At 31.5% G+C, this 18,457-nt stretch overlaps 1 protein-coding gene across 1 annotated transcript in view; it reads left to right on the top strand.

Annotated features, from left to right (window-relative positions):
• The first annotated feature begins 6,960 nt into the window (after positions 1-6,960).
• The window catches only part of LOC118204824 (WASH complex subunit 1-like), a 102,337-nt gene continuing 90,840 nt past the window's right edge, over positions 6,961-18,457 (top strand). Inside the window, exon 1 of the mRNA XM_085817379.1 lies at positions 6,961-7,334. Coding sequence (XP_085673505.1) covers positions 7,101-7,334 — 234 coding nt within the window. The 5' untranslated portion in view covers positions 6,961-7,100. The remainder of the gene's footprint in view (positions 7,335-18,457) is intronic.

Raw genomic sequence — 18,457 nt, 5'->3', positions numbered from 1 at the left:
GTGAGCATAACCCACCGGAGAAACCGCAGCCCTGTGGTAACGAGCGCGAGAATAATTCTCAGACTTCTAGGTCGCCGGATCTATCCCCACTCGTAGCTTTTATAAACTCTGCTTTATACGGATTTATTTTTATTTTAACTTTATTGAATGACTTTGTCATTATTTTTCTTTTAGCATTCGGGTACGGTGTTAAAAATTAAACGCCTTTATTTTCTCTATTTTTGTTAATGTTGATTTTTCTTATTTTTATTTACTGGTTTGTACTCTTTGTAGTAGGTACCAGTAAGCAAGATTACGATCCAAGATCCCGAAAAGCGTTTCAATAGATATAGCCCATAATGGAATAAAATATAATTTTAGTTATACTTACTCGTAAAAAGAATAGGTATCCGACACCCTTAAATGTTTACTGAATGTTTTCATTAGGTTAATTTTTTAATATTCCTTTATTTGTATAAATTAATGCGCTATGAAAATTTACACAACAGGCTCTTCCTAAGTGAAATAACGAAAAAGTGCATATGCTGTCTCGATATAAACACCTTTTCTTGTAAAACAATTACGTACTTTTAAAAGTTTAAATTCAAATACAAATAAACTATTAATAAGATCAGTAGGTTATTTAAGATATATTCCACACAATTCCTCTAAGCTTTCATTCATAAACTAAAAAAATATTGAATGAAATAAATGCTGTTTCCGTTTGTTTGCTGTTAATTACCACTCCTACAGGGCGATAACTCGCCATTCCAAATATGACCGCCAAGCAGATGTTTCCTCCAATGAAGAGCAGCCCGTAGCGAAATTGTCTGTAGGCTTTGTGAATATGCACGATGCGGTTGCTATACGAATACGAATGATGCGATTTCTATGCGAATACGAATGATGCGGTTTCTATGCGAATGCGAATGATGCGGTTGCGTTACAATGTGCTCATATTTTTCATAGATAATTTTGAATTTTTTTGGACATCGGGCAAATTCTTGTTTACATTATGTGTTTTAGTTGAAATACTATTTAGTTTAGTTGTTGATATTTAAGAAGATGAGCAATTTTGATAGCGGGAAGCGTTATTTTGTATTTGCTTTTTACTATTGCTATTTATGTTTGTAATTTGAAAATTTAGATGATTATTTATTTATTTATTTTCTTGAACGTGCCATAGTGAGATTTTATTGATTTGAAATATTTATATACTGCACTTAGGTATTGTTTATATAAGAATATGTAGGTTAATATAGGTTCTTTACTTCCTTGTATTAAATAAAATGGTAGTAATTATTGTAATCGAGAAAACTTTGGGTATCATATTTTAACGGAAATATCCGTTTTTGACGATTACAGAATCCATGTGAATTATTTTTTGGGGTGACGTATGTACGTACGAACACAATGAAGGACTCTCTCTTTTTTTTTTTTTCAAAAAAAAGAGAGAGTCCTTTTTTTTCAAAAAAAAAAAAACTTATTGTTAAATGTAATCCCATTTACTCTAAGCTGATACTTATGACTAATGATTATGACTCTAAGTTGATACTTGAAAGGGATTTTTTTCGTGATGTGCAAGTACGTATGTATGCATTTTGCATAACTCAAAAACGATTAGTTATAGAACGTTGAAATTTTGTATATGGGTCCGTTATAACATCTAGATGTGCACCTCCCTTTTTATTGCAATTGGTAATGCTACCAAACGTAAATATGTATATATATATCAAATAAATTATAATTAAATGTAAAGCACATATATATATATGTCCTTATAATTAAATTTAAAGTACACACACACACACAAACATATATATATATATATATATATATAATAAAAGCTTTGGCTTTTATTTTATTTAATTATCACTAAATAAGTTACTTGACTTTTATTTTCGCAATCATTGGTTGTAGTCAGGACTTAATTTTTAAAATTAGAAGTGCTGGAGCTCTATGGAAGGCCATCAGGAAAGATGAATAAATAAATAAATAAATAAAATAACTATTACAATAATAAAATAATTAGCAACTAGAATATTAAATGATTATTATTATAATTCAATAAAAATTTAAAGACAAATGAAAATTTAGTTAATTCTTAAATTAATGATGAATAACTAAATAATGAAATAAAATACCAGACATCGTCTTGTTTGGGGGCTTTGGCTAAAATTGCAATATAAGAACTAAGCCGAGCATTAGCTAAATTTAGGCTTTTGATGAGAAAATAATGTACTGTTTACCAGAGTATAGATAGAAATTTGGTTATGTAGCCCATTCTTCTAAAACGACGTTTCGTCGCTGCCTTCCACCACAAATTCTCTTTTTTTTTTTTTCCGGTTTCGGTTTATTCGGTTACAGCAAAGCACACTAGGGCTATTGCCCCTACGGGGAGGGAGGCCTTCGTGGAGTATTTTTAAAGGAAACTGACTCATATGCAAGTTACACACGGGGAAAACCACGAAAACGCCCGTGCAGCTAGCCGTTAGCCGGGAATTGAACCCCGGACCGAACTATTAGTGCTCAGCGACTTTACCGCTCGAGCTCTGGTGGACTCTTTTTTTCTTTTCATTCGCTGTTTGAAAAACGGGTGTTCACTTTACGATAAAGTAAGCACCTGTTTACTTCAATTAAAATGTGTGAGACGATATGACTCTTCCTACTTTAATTTCACTTAGCTTTTGATTTCTAATATTGATTCAATGTTTTCTGTAGACAAAGTATTCTGATTAGAATAATGGATATCAAACATGTTCAAAAGGTGTTTATCTGAATATAATTAGGTTTTTATAACATAGGGCCCATTTTATTAGTTTCACATAGTTCTAAAGCAATTGACCGCAGTATCGCTGTTTTGAAAGAAAGTAAAAATGTGAGAAATGTATAATGAACATTAATATACAAGCTTTATTAAAAGTAGTCAGCCTTTTAAAACGTGACCGTCTATGCTTTTAGATGATTTTTGGAGCTCTGTGCATTTGCTCTGGCATTTTAAAAAAGTGATGTTCAATATCAACGTATGTTTATGTTCTCAAAAATACAGGTTTCTTTCAGAAAGCGACCTCTTAGAAGTCGTCAATAAATGATTCAGTATAGTTATTTTCTAATAGACCATAGAATAAATTTATTTTAACGTCAATTTTAAAATGGCTGCTTGTACTAAGAGTTAAGAGCAATAAGACTCTAATTTTTCTTTCGCAATTAGCTGTCATGCCAGCTGAATTGTTTTCTGCAGAATCTTATTGTGTATAATTGAAATATTTAGCTATGCATTCAACAAATATACAACAAATGGAAGACAAATCATTAAAAAAATTAAAATTTGGAACATTAATAATAATTTTTTTGTTATACATAAAATATTATTAATGAATGATGAATTTATATCATATTATATATAAATCAAAATTTAACTCCTATACCTTTATAATAAATTGGAGAAAAGCTATAAAGTGAATTAATTTTTAAAAACAAAACGAAAATTAAAAAAGAAATTTTTTTGTCATATACCTAGAATCTAAAATTGACGAATACTGAATTTTACGCCTCATGTGTGTATGTGTGTGTTTAATTATGGCAAAGCACACTATGGCTATCTGACTAAGGGATGGATGCTTTCGTGGAGGACTTTCTAAGGGAAACTGGCTTGTATACACGTTATACATGGGGAAAACCACGAAAACACCCATGTAGCCGGATCGTTCGCGGGATTTGAACCTCGGACCGAACTACCAGTGTTCAGCGACTTTACCGCTCGGCCGCTGGTGGGCCGTTTTACGACTCATATAATAATAAATGCATATTCATATTGTAACAGAAATTTTGTTAGAAGTCTAGCATATGTATAATTATTTGTGATCTTTTAAAAATGTCGTAACGTGATGCATATTTATCATTATTGTGAACCAAAACAGTATGCTTTACATCTTTACAAATATACGTGATAGATTTTAATATTTATTTCTGCATATACTTACGTTTCCCAAAGACACGAAAGCAAGTCAAGCAGATTAAGCAGACTTAAGTTCTCTGTTAGCTAGTGTAACATAATTTCGGATTCTATGAGCCTTCCAGAATTATTAGCAAAATAGTGGAAATGTCTTTACAAAGTGTTTTTATAAGCAAACAGCAGATGTACACTGAGCAGTGATCAACTGATATATTTCTTAAATGATTTGGTTTAGTTGATTATGACAAAACACACTGGGGCTATGTGCCTAAGAGGAAAAATGTCTTCGTAGAGCACTTTCTTAGGAAAGCTGGCTCGTATGGTACGTGGTATGCTGGCTCGTATGGTACGTGGTATGCTGGCTCGTATGGTACGTGGTAAGCTGGCTCGTATGGTACGTGGTAAGCTGGCTTGTAAGCTGGTACGGGAAAAAAACCACAAAACGCTTATGAAGCCAGCCCGTTTGCCTGAGATCGAACTCAGGTCGGAACTACCAGTGTTCAGCGATTTTACCGCTCGACCGCTGATGAGCCATTTCTTAAATGAATAAAGGTATACTCATTGCATTATGAAATAACATTGATTGAAATATTTAGTGCTTCACTATTATCTCTAATAAAGTAACATAAAAATGTCCTTACCTTTTATAGATTTCTAAATTTCTTTTAAGCTCTTTCTTAATTCGTACTTAACCTATGCATGTGCGAATGTTTTTATCGATTATATTGTTAAGTGTAAAAAGCAAGTTGACATTTATAACATAGCATTCCTTGTCTCAACAAATAACAGTCTCAACTAGGAGTTTTTGGAAAGGGGATGAATCGGGGAAATTTCACCCTTTCGTCATTAGCGGTTCTGATGAAGGGAATGGGGGAAGCAGCAAACGAAATAACGAATAACGGACAAATAACGAAAGCTAATCTTTAATGCGGTCTCCCAGTTTCTGTATTTTTATTTGGGAAAGTTTTATGGTCATTATGAAAAAGTGAAAATTTGATATGGATTCCTTCTACGACTATTTAAATTATGCTTATTTTTGCTGCACTTCATTTAAACTTATTTCCTCGAATTATTCTAACTCAATTAAGCGATACCCGAAGGCAAGTTACAAATGGCACCAAACATTGCAAATTTTGAAACTAAATTTCCCGGTCAATCTTTGTCCTACGGGACTCAAACTTCTTGCATTTTTATTTTTTCATAACAAGTATAAAACTTTGCCAGATATAAATATAGAAACCAGAAGACGACATTAAAAGTTAGATTTCATAATTTGTCCAAAATTAATTCTTTTTTAAATTTGATATTGACAAAATATGAATATTTTCGTCATTTAAAATACTTCTGTATTTTTGTTGCACCGTATTTAAACTTGCTTCCTCAAGTTATTGACATTAAATTACATTAATTCCATTATCTATTGGAAAATAATTATAGCAAATCATCTATTTACAACATCTCTAAAAGGTCACCTTTTAAGAGATCTCTATTTTGGGAAACATAAACAAACATTGGTAGTGAACATCATCTTTTTAAGACCACCACATGTAAAATCCTCTAAAAGCATGAATGGTTGCATTTAATGAAGACCTATTACTTTTAATAAGGAATGTAACATTAATCTTAATTATACATGTTTTTGATGTGTGTGCCAAAATAGTGATACCGTACTTCCGTTGCTTTAGAAATGTGTGAAATTAAAAAAATGGATATTATACAACAAAAATGTTATTATATTCAGATACACACCTTTTGAACACGTCTGAAATTCATTATTCTGCTCAACATAATTTGTCTGCATAAAATATTAAATATTATTAAAAAATCAAAAGCTAAGTCGAAGTAGAAACAGTCATCTCCAAGGATAAATAAGTCCTGAAGTCTTCCAAGTCCTGAGTCATCTCTTCTAAACCATTTTAATTGAAGTAAACAGACGTTCGCCTTATCGTAAAGTAAACACTTATTTTTCAAACAGCGGATGAAACGGGAAAGAGGGAATTGGTGGGGAAAGGCAGCGAACGAAATAACACTTTTTCGAGCTGGGGATGAAATGAGAAAGGACGAAACGATACTAAGCCAATAAGACAAGATCTGGTATTTTACTTTATTATTTAATTAATCATCATAAACTTAAAAATTATTTTAATTTTTATTTGTTTTTACATTTTTATTAAATTTTACTTATAAGTATTTTATACTTCAGTTGCTAATTATTATGTTACTTTAATTATTCATTATTTTAATCACTATTTTTTATTATTTTAATTATTAAGTTTTTTAATAAGTAATTTTTTGTTATTTTAATTATTAATTAATGTTATTATTGTAATATTTATTTCCTTTCTTTCTTTATTTTTTCCTATTTTCCTGACGGCCTTCCGTAGGCGCTTCTGACTTTAGAAACTAAGCCCTGACAGCAATAGAAAATTTAATAATGAATCATATCCAGTGCACAAAAAAATAATAGCCAAAATAAAGTGAATTATTTCTACTCAAAAATGCGACTCAAAACTCCCTATCGCAGCACTACCCAGTTCCCGCGGGGTAGAAAAGCTCACGTGATTCAATGCGATGCGACGTTTCAAGGCCCTTTTTAGGGCCGTAGACCGATAAAATAGGCTCAGGATACGGATACCGATGGATTTTACCGAAAGTAACGAGTAACGATACGATAGTAACGAGTACTGGTTCACCGAGTAACGAATACATACGGGTACATAATTTCTCGTTACTTCTACAGCACTAACTAACACGCAATGAGTTGCAAAGTTCCTAAACAGAACGGCTCAAAAGCTTCCAATATATTAGAATGCGTGTTCTTCATGTATATTAAAAAATTATTCAAGACGGCTAAACTAACATATATATGTTTTATGACACAATACAATCAATCATGGAAAAGGAAATTATCGGTAAATTATATTTCACATACTTATAGATTTTTTTTTTTTTTTTTTAATTTTATTTTAAATTTGCTTTGAGGGATCTTTCAGATATCGTTTGCACTTTTATCGATAGGGGCGTTGCGGTCTAAACATTGTTTGTAGTCAGAGACCTGAAGGGAAAAGATATGGGGTAGCGCGCTATTTACTAACTTAAGTATCTTATGAAAATATCTTATGAATGAAATTAAGTTAATTATGAATGTCCTGATACGAAGTTCGTTATGAAGATGCAGTCTTACGAACTTCGTCTTATACCGCCAGATTTACGCCGGGAAGAGGCTATGCTTCAGATAGCGGATTCTTTGGATTACTTGAAGAAAATTTCTGATAGTATATTCAAAAAGATTCAGGATCGTGTGGGAGAGTATAACAAGCGTTTAAAGCTTGTTTGTGATCGAGCGGATGTAGCCCAAAAAAAGATAAATAAAATCAGAGGAAGCAGTAAAGCTACAAAGGTGATTTTTGACATTTTATTCTTTTATAATATACATATATGCCCTACATTTGAGACTTAAATATATGAAATCACATAGCCTAGCTAACGCATCTGCTGATTAGTACACTTTTAGTAGGCTTATAATTCTGCTAAACGTAAAATGCCCTGAGAATGATATGTGCATTATATAAAATCCCTAGGATACCACTTCCTGAGAAGGTGAAAACCAGATAATTCATCACTTATTCATATGAAAATCTTGACAGTGTAATTATCCAGAGGATATGGTAAATGATCTTGTAAGATATACTCTTTTAGAAATTATTTGGAATTAAAAGCTCATAATTACAGTTGAAATGGTTCATAAAATTCATATATTGACTTATATACATATACTTATGTATAGATTTATGTACAGACAGGATGTGATATTGACTTATGTACAAACTTATATACATATACTTATGTACAGAGTTATGTACAGACAGGATGTTGTAGAGTTCATTATATTAGCCTTTCATTCATTATTTAATATTTCTATAACAAAGTATCACCCACCACCAATCGAGCAGGAAAGTCGCTGAACAGTGGTAGTTCAGTCCGGAGTTTGAATCCCGGCAAACAGGCTGGCTGCATGGCAGTTTTCGTGGTTTTCTCCATGTGTAATGTATAAACCAGTTCCATTAAAAAGTCCTCCACGAAGGCATCTCTTAGGCAGATGGCCCTCGAGTACTTTGCCATAATCAAACAAAACAAACTCGAATGGTTATTGTCATGTGTATTCTCGAAAATATTCTAAAAACTTAGTTCTGCGGAGTGTCGAGATATCTGCTACAGATAATCAGAAAGTACCAGTTATCATTATACTTAAATTTCATTTATTTTGAAGTGACAAACCAAACCTTTACAAAGTATCAACAGATGTCGAAAAAGGGTAAAGTGCAGAATCGCCCACTTATTTGTTTGGCGCTTTGGTAAAATCCTAGTATAGGGTACAGCCTTGGCACGATTTTGAAAATTATCGCCAACACCAAAGAACGTCTATATGTATATATACTGATAGTATAGGGTTTTCATCCGCAGAGAACCCGTTGGCGCCGTTGCATTTTTACTCGCCAAGCTCGTGGTTCATCGGCGATGAGCTGAGCCGCAAACGTCATATTTTGTAAACGTGATTTTTAGTGCATGTAAATTCAAGTTAGCAGACAAAACAATATATTAAGCATATGGTAGTAAAAATTCACAGATAATAAGCATGTAGATGTAAAACTAACTTGTTAAGCGAAAATTGTATTAAATTCAAGTTAGCACAGAAAAGAATATATTAAGTATAAGATAATATATAAGCATTTATAACGGAAATAAAAATTCATTTGAAAAATATAAATTAGTATTAATGTACTGAAATTAACCTGTTAAATGTGATAAACAAAAAAAAATTTGTCTTAAATTCCAGTTAAAGAAAACAATATATTCCTTACACCAGCAGTGGTTTGCTAATTTTGATGACCATGGTGATGCATCAAACTATTCTGTCATCTTAGATAATCAATAATCTTTTTTATTTCAACTTAATCATCTATTTATGTCACACTTGCCATCCTTTGAAAGGTTACTGTTAAAATTTTACGCCAGAAAATTGATTTATTCTCATAAATTTTAGATGACAATAACCAATAATAAAAATAAAAGCATTACTTAGTTATTTAAATTGCTGGTTTTTAGAGCTGTTAATAATTAAGAACACAACGTGAACAGCCGTGTTACAAATTAGCATTCACCCCTCCCGCCGTATTTTCTTCCTTTCATCCCGAACCGGCTTCTATCTACGAAAATATTTCTATCTATTCGTTGTTAAAAAATTCAGAGAAAATAATAATAAATAAGAGAACAATAATATAAATCTGCAAATGCGAACAACGACAGTGATAATTCAACAAAGTGAACCCAAGAGGAATGGTTGCAAACTTCGAACAAGCGAATAGGATAAATGCGCTGGGTTACCAGGTTTGAACTTTTATCGCCAAAGTTGGCGATGTTTATATTTACCGGGTTCTCTGTGGAAGTGCTTCCATAGTATACTATACACTATATACTATCACTATATACATAGTATCTACTATGTATAACTATAATACATTCTTTGAATACCCGTTTACTACTCGGCGTATATGTCCCGTTTTTACTGTTCATCATAAAAGTCGCCAAAAGTAGCCAAATCCCGTGTTCACCGGATACTAGGATTAACCTGGCGCTTTTTACAAGAGAAAGGAGAATCGGATTTTTGTCAATTTTCTTTGACTTCTTAAGTGAAAACTGGTCGATGTGTGCATAGATAAAGTCAAGGGAGTGTGCAATGCCATTTTTGTGCAATTCTGGGATATTTTTTTAAGTGAAAATAGGTCGATGTGTACATGGATACCGAGTATGTGTAATTCTTAAAAACGTGCCAAGCAGTATGCGATTCTGCACTTTCCCCGTCGAAAAATATGCTGTTTATAATTCGTAATTAAAAATAAATATTAATTGCAAAATTTATTATATAAAATAGCTTAAAATAATGCTAATTTAAAAATTAACAAATATATAATTTTTTTGGTACTATTCGGTTTTGAGGGCCGTAAAAAAAATCTCCAAACTATTGTTGATGCCAGTGCTGCCAAAAATAATTGCGGCAACCCTAATGCAAGAAAGGAAGTATAATAGTAAATAACTTGATTGATGTTTTAATTTAGATGAAAAGTTAATTTCATATAATACATTTTTATTATTATTATTCATATAAAAAAGGCTAAACATAACTAAATGGAACCATTAGAGTAAATAACTATTTCAAATCATAATTATAATTTATATAAAAAAAGGCTAAACATAACTGAAGGGATTCCTGCATCACTATTTTGTTACCGAGTTATCGCTAAAGCATAATTTCATCTCATTGGTTGTTCAAACATAATTTTCTATAATAAATGATGCCTTTTCTTTGAAAAAAATTTTTTGCAGACTTTTCGTCATGGGCAATTCCCACATTGTTTTATCCATAGGATATCAAAAAAAGGATTTGAAAATTAAACTAGTATTTCAATAGTGTCTTAAAAAATATAGAACTATCTAAACTTACGCAGTTTGAAACAGGGTTCGTATGGTCCTTAAGAGTCCTTACATTTTTTTAAATCAATTTTTGGTCTCTAAAAGTCCTTAATTTTGGACAAAATCAGTAGAAGGTCCTTAATTTTAATCATCTAAAATTTCTCTCTGTTTTTACAACTGCTATTTTGAGTGTGAATTAGCATTTTGGAGGAATATTTTTGGCAATTCACTGATGTATATGGTTATAATTTGTTTCTATTTCTAATATAAATGATGGGATACTCGAGTTTCTAAGCAAGAAGCGAAACATAATCATTTCGAAATTCATTTTTTCTAATAAAAAGCTCTTAAACAACTTTTCGCTTTTGGGGTTGTGAATTCTTTTATTAAATGGTTCTAAATTTGACAACTTGTCAACATTTTGGCGATTTTAAGATCAGTTTCTATAGAAAATTTTTAATTCCGAGATCTGAGAATTTTTCGGCGATTTTTTTAAAATATCATAACATTGATAAATTTCATTAAAATAATGGTAATATATTAGAATTATATTTAAAAAATAACATTCAAATAAAACATTTTTATTTTTCGTTGTCATATTATAAAGTTTCATTTTGGCAACTTATTATACAATATTTTAAATCTGAAAAATAAACAAGGTATATAGCTATAAAGTATAATTTACGAAACTGTTCTTAGTAAAAGCAAAATTAGCTATGTAATTAATTAAAATGTCTTTTTTAAAATTTTTTCATAGAGTTTTGGCTAAAGTGCAGAATTGCCCACTTATTTGTTTGGTGCCTTTTACAATATTAAGAAGAATTGTATTTTTGTCAATTTTCTTTGACTTAAGTGAAAATAGGTCGATGTGTATATGGATTAAATCAAGGAAGTGCGCAATGCCATTTTTGTGCAATTCTGGGATATTTTTTTAAGTGAAAATAGGTCGATGTGTACATGGATACAGAGTATGTGCAATTCTTAAAAACGTGCCAAGCAGTGGGTGATTCTGCACTTTCCCCATGTAATTGTCTCAGATTATTCAAAATTCTCAGAATATGCATCAGTTTTCTCTATAAAATTAATTTTACACTTTTTCCTTCCTTTTTTTTTTTTTTTTTTTTTTTTTTTCAAAATATTTCTGGCTTTTTGCTGTTACAGAACTGGTTGGGATAATTTTTCTTTAGTATTTTTGACATTGTAGCATGGAAAGTTTAGAAGGATTTGAAGGCAAAATTTATAGGCCCACGATTCTAGAAGATTCGAGAAATATGTGACAAATTAAAAATGTCTCCATGGTGTCAACATATCAACACGTAATGGATGCATTTTACAGAAAGTTTGCGATGAATTTCTTACTTTTTGGAGAACGTCTGGAAGAACAATGGAAACATAATATTTGAATGTTTTATATCTGATATTAGAATATTTTTTCTTAACATTTATATCTTCCCTTTATTTTCTCTACTTTTTACTAGACAAAAGCATGGAAAATATCAAAAATGCTTCTAATCTTATCACTTGGAAGGCATTATATAAAGAGATATTTTTATTAATAAAGAAATTGAAAACTTACAATTTAAAAGATTCATCAAATGTGTCTAAATGCATCGTACACAGAGCTGGTGCTATGCATTTTCCCACCTGATGCAATCTCTGTGTATCCTAATTCTGCTGCCTAGTGCCTATCTAAATTCTGCTTTCCGATGCCTGCTCTAAATTCTAAAAGTTTTGCCATTTCTAGATTTTGTTGTTCTGTGTGTCACTAAATTCTCAAAATTCTGCCACACCTGCTCTGTAACCGGCCTTTACCATATATATTTCATATTTCTTCTGACTGTTCATATTACTAAAGAAATAAAATTAGCCGCCTTTTTCTGTACATTCTAAATGCATTTAGTGTTTTTTAGAATAACAGAAATCCCTAATTAAATTCTAAAATTCTAAAATTAAAAGGAAACACGTTGAAGAAAGAAACCGAATACATAAAGAAAATTATTCTTCAAAGATATGTGCAGTTATTATTATGTAAATTACCCAATCGTTTATCATTTCAGACTTTACTATAACTTCCCATTTCTGTTTCCTCATATGATAGCGTTACTGAGCCAGAATAAAATAAAATTAAATTGTATTATCTTTGACCACTAGTCCACATTTTTAGTTTGAATTTGACTATTCTTGTTTAATTACGTCACCGTGAGTTGACTTTGTTAGCATCAGAACATGCCTTTATGTTCTAAGTTCTTTGTCTGACATTGTAGTTACTTTCAGATACAGTGATAATTTGCTTCACGTCTATCGGGGGGGGGGAGGGACTATTTAGCTTTTAGAAGATCAAGTAAACCATCATAGGTACACTGCTCAAAAAAAAAAAAAAAAAAATGGGACAGTGCTATATCTCCCATTCTACTGGGCCGATTGACAAAATTCAAACTGCTTTTTTCATGTCTCGAAAGCGCGACTTAGTATATATATTAGATTTATATATAGCACTATTCTAACATAGGTATTTTGACACAAAATCGGACTTTTTCTGAAATAACATACCAATTTTTTTACATATTTCGATTCTATGACTCAAATTATGCCAGAATACCAAGTTTTGTAAAAATCGTACAAATAGTTTTTAAAATATTAGCTCTCAAAATTTTAGCTCCTCAATGTTAGTTGAATTTGGCAAATATTTATTAATATCTCTTTTTTTATTAAACGTTTTTGATTTTTTCTCTCACGTTTCGAAATTTTGGTTCATTCCAAATAAAATTTACCCATTTTTTGCGTTTTATTTTTTAAATTTCTATTTTTAAATAATTTCTATAAATTTTTCGAAAAAAATTTTGAATTACAGTAAGACCCCGCTTAACGCGGGGGATACGTTCCATCAAAGTAGAGCGTAATGCGAAACAGCGCTAAACGAGGCTATCTTTACATGTAAATATTGGGGTTAGGGGAAGATGGCTAGGAAATTGGTTAGGTATTAAATTTAAAAAGTATGTTTTTTTAAGAAAAATAAAACCAAACATTTATTTCTTAAAGCCCAAATTAATACCACATTATTATTTCTTGCAAAAATAAAAACAAAATATAAATAACAAAACGAATATTCTTAAAAAAAACAAATAAAATTCTAAGTCAGTCATATTTAGTTACCCTTCCGCGTTTTCAGTGTTCTGCCTTTTTGTGACAAAAGCATCTAATGTTGTTTGCCTTTTTCTTTTGCGTTCTCTTAAAAGTTCTTCATAAACGGATAGAGCATCTCTAACACCACGCCTTACTTTTGAGCTCCTGTCAAAATTCGGATCATTTTCAATGAATTGATCCATTATTTCAGTTATGGTAGACAAAGTCCTTTTTACAAACGCCATCGAAAGTTCTTTTTGCTCTTCTTCTGAATCACTGCTGTCAACATTTTTGTTTTCTTCTTGTTCAGTTAATTCCTTGAGCTCATCATTAGAAAGACTAGCCGCTGCTTCTTGAATTATTTCTTCGACATCTTCCACATTTACGCCTTCAAAATATGTCTGTACAATACCGCACCAAACAAGAAATACAAGTACACTCTTTCGGATATGTATTTGAAATCTATCGCTGCATAATATTTCGGGGAATCCCCGTATGCTGCGAGCGATTTCGTGGAATCCCCGGGTTGAAATAAAAGAGCGCTAAACCGAAACAGCGTTAAGCGGGGTCTTACTGTATAACCTATAAAATTTTTACCATCATCTTAAAGTAGGTGTATGTTTAAGCATATCTACAAAAAATTAGACTTTTTTATTCAAAATTTTCTAAGATATACACAAATTTACATAATTTCGCATTTTGAAATTTGGCACCTTTTTTTTTGAGCGATAATAACGCCAAATGTGGTCTATGGATTTTTGTTACACTGAATTGCCACAGCTATTTTTAACCTTAAACTTCAAGTAAAATTTTACGAAGAATTAATTATATGACATTTTTTCCCTCAATGATGCATAATAAATATTTATTAATACTATATGAAAGGCTATTTTTTAAATTATAGATGATATTATTCAAATTTTTAACTATTTTTTTTTAATTTCTCTCGTATCTTTTCTTTTTTAAAAAACATTTAAGAGTAAGTTTTTGTAAGAGTAAATTTTTACCTTCGGCGTTTTATCGTCTGCTACTTTACTTCGTTTAAATCGAATTGTCTAAAACTGAGAATTTTCGTTTGATATTTATTTGAATTTTATGACATTAACTGCATAATTTATTTCTAAACAAACTGTTGCTTTTGAAGTGGCTGAAAGAGCGGCTGATATTATCATCCATATTTTTAAAGCACAATATATTTTTATAGAAACATAATATTTAGAATAATCATTTTTTATATTTTTTAATTTTAATAAGTCAAATTATGATATAAACATACAACCCTCTGAATTAATGAAAGTTCAGTGGTTATGTAGAAATGATCTGCAGCTACTTAATGGCTGGATAAGTCAGCAGATTCTGTGGACAAGTAAGAATAATTATAAAAACGACACCAACATTCTGGATTCAATAAACAACGAGGATACGATGTTTACTAAATGAATTGAAGAAGTTTTAAAACAAAAAAATCAACTCATTTTTTTTCCTAAAATGTATTTTTGTGCATAGCATATTTTCATTATATCCTTAAAATTCTAATTTAGAATGTAATTGTCAAGAACTGAATCCTAATCATCAGTAATATAATAAGTAATTATTACGGTTATTAATAAATCCTTCTTATAAAGTAATTGCAAATATTTCAAAAAACTTTCTGTCTGAATGCAAACATTTTTCTATGCAAATATTTTTAATTTTATATTAATCAAGATTGCACACCATATTACTTATTTCCACTTCAATTCTTACCATCAGTTCTAGTAGAACTTACAAATCAATTATATTTAATTAAGGATTGGATTGGATTATTTAATTGCGGCAAAGCACACGAGGGCTATCTGCCTAAAGGGAGGGATGCCTTCGTGGAGGACTTTCTAAGGGAAACTGGCTCGTATACACGTTACACATGGGGAAAACCACGAAACCACCCATGCGGCCAGCCCGTTCGAGGGATTCAAACCTCGGACTGAACTACCAGGGTTCAGTGTCTTTACCGCTCGGCCGTTGGTGGGCTATTTAATTAAGGAATGACCATCTAAGTTAAGAAACAGCGTACTGTAAAAACATTTCAATTATTGGCGCCGTATCTTTCATGTTACTCCCGATTGGCTAGCTACATGATTTTTAATGAGTATTCGGATTTTGCTAGTAACTTCACTTGGAAATCGCGCTTAAACTAGGTTAGTTGGTTATTTGAACATAGAGAGAACATGGGAACTATTTGATTAAGATGCTTTCATAGAGAACCTTTGTAAAGAGAACCTAGAAAACTACGAAAACCAACCATGCAGCCTGGGTTAGACTTCGCAACAAACAATTAGTATTTAACAATCTTCAAATGCTAGGCAACTGGTGAGGCTCCAATTAAATCTCCAATTTAATATTTTATTTGTAAATATTTAAAATATTGTTGTATTCTTAGACGCAAAAAGCAGAATTTAAGTTTTGTTAACTTGTTAGTAAACTACCAAGCCGTAGTGCAAATGAATATTCAATTTCTTTGGCAATAATTGTATTCACTGAATATTCTTGGAATATGAGCTAAAGAAGGAACGTTCTCGGAAGATTAAAAAAGTGTTTAAATCCAGTGATATTACGTTTGTCTTACAAGCTTAGGATCAAAACGATTCTGCAATTGCCCGAGTAGTTGGCTTGTAAATGGCTGTGAATTAAGCAGATGCCTTTTAATCTTACGTTTTCAGTCAGAAAACGTATTCCAAATGTTTTGTATTGCATGACAATGCATCTTTTCATTATTCAATAACCAATCGGAGAACCGCTTGTGCTCCGAAAATAAGTATGTGTACTCAATTGTCCTGCATGTTCTTCAAATTTGTCTTCTTATGATTTTTTCCTCCCCAAAACTAAAGGCCTCTCAAAGGAAAGTTTTTTGACATTGAAGAGACAAAATTAATATGTCATCTACTTTAAGAGGCATGTCAAAAACAGATCTCTACAAACCTTCTCTTCCATTACATGTTGTGCAGTCAGACAAAAAAATACATCAGCGTAAATTCTATAATCTATTTTTATTACACTCTGATTACTTTATTAACATACAGTGAATATATACTAAATCTTTTACTTTAGCTTAAGTAATTCGGAATTTTTGACGGAATTGTTGTCGGAACTAGGACTTAGAAGATAAGTCAAATTAAATATTTCGATAACCCAATAAATTCAAGTTCGAAATTTCAATATTTTATTTTCGGAGGGAGGGGAAATGTTTTCAGTTTTGGTCCATTATACTAAGTATATTTGCTTCGATTTTTTATTTCTCCATAAAAGCGAAAATTTTACGCATGGTATACATATAACGCATAGCTTCAAATTAAAATTTAATAATATACAGAGTGGTTATAATTAAAGTTCCACATTGAAACGGTCATGAAAGGAAAACTACTGGATCAAATGTTATCAAACTTGGAAATCGTGTAAAGGAGGTCATGGGAATTTATTTTCCGCGAAAATGGAAGTTCGAAACCTCACCACCAGAGGGGAAATGGCGTTGTATGCAATATTGTTAAACGAAATATGGGTCGGAATCTAACTTAACCTTTTGTTAAACGGGTTTAATATGTTGTATACCCTCAAGAAACTTTGAAGTAGGCAAATTACCATTTAAAGACGTTAAATTCGATAAATGTCGAGTGCGCCATCCCTGTAAGTGAGAATTTCGTCCGTGAAAACCTATGAAATATAGAAAATGTGAGATCGCAAATCACTCCCACAAGTGCGTACAATCTGGAAATCGTTTTCTTACAGATCGCTAATTTGTAATTTTTTAAGCCTGAATTCGGCACTAAAACATGAAGATACTGATTCAAAGCGGTTTTAATCGATTTGGGCCAAAGAAATCTCTCATGTTATATATCTAGTTCCATTGCATTCTCCTACTGCATTCGATTGCATAACAGTCATTTCACATTGTTTACTGTTGAATGGCAGCTAGTTTTATAACAGAACCATTTTTTTCTGAAGAGCAGTCGACAGCTGGACCACTGCGATTGCAGCTCACTTAGAGTCAATATTAAAATGTTTCATGATACATGAACTGCAGTAACGTGGCATTTTAGATACTACGATTTTTATGCAGGGCTGGGCACCACCTCAAGAGTGTCGCATATTTACTTAGGCAACATTTCACGAATGAACGTCTTATAGGCCAACACTTCCCTTCTTCCCACCAGACCTCAACCTCTGTGACTTTTGTCTATGAGGTTATCTCAAAAGCACTGTTTATGGTGATAATCTAAACAATTTGGCAGAAATGAAAAATGTGATACACTGATAACATTCCTCCTGATATGCTATGTGTAACGTGTATACGAGCCAGTTTCCCTTAAAAAGTCCTCCACGAAGGCATCCCTCCCTTAAGGCAGATAGCCCTCGAGTGCTTTGCCGTAATCTAATAAACCAAACCAAAAACAAACCTGATATGCTAAGAGCTGCTGTTGAGAATGCAGTAACATGATTTAACTTGCTTTCGGAAAATGCTGGACGCTACATTGAACATGCTTTGTAACACGTTTCGGAAAATATTAAACACATTTTAAACAGATGTTTTCGTGTCTTATTTCATTTAACAATATTGTATACAGCGCCATTTTTCCCCTAATGGTGAGTTTTTGAACTCTTTTTTTTTTTTTTTCCGCCGAAAATAAATTCCCATAACCTCCTTTTCGCGATTCCCAAGTTTGATAACATTTGGTCCGGTAGTTTTCCTTTTATGACCATTTCAAATTGAAACTTTAATTATAACCACCATGTAAATTAAACTTTAAAAGTTTGACAGTTTGGTTCAAGTCCCAGCTTTAAAAATATATATATAAATATAATCTTTTATATTAATCCTCTTAGAAAGAATGTTTTAAGAAGCTAATTTTTCTCTCGTGTTATAGACTGTATAAAAAAACATGATCTTTAGTATGA

Source organism: Stegodyphus dumicola, chromosome 5 (assembly GCF_044657685.1).
Source record: "Stegodyphus dumicola isolate Sdum_Otavi_A_Nest chromosome 5, ASM4465768v1".
NCBI classification, from domain to species: Eukaryota; Metazoa; Arthropoda; class Arachnida; order Araneae; family Eresidae; genus Stegodyphus; species Stegodyphus dumicola.
Note: the sequence above shows the minus strand (reverse complement) of the source record. Positions and strands in the feature narration are given on the sequence as shown.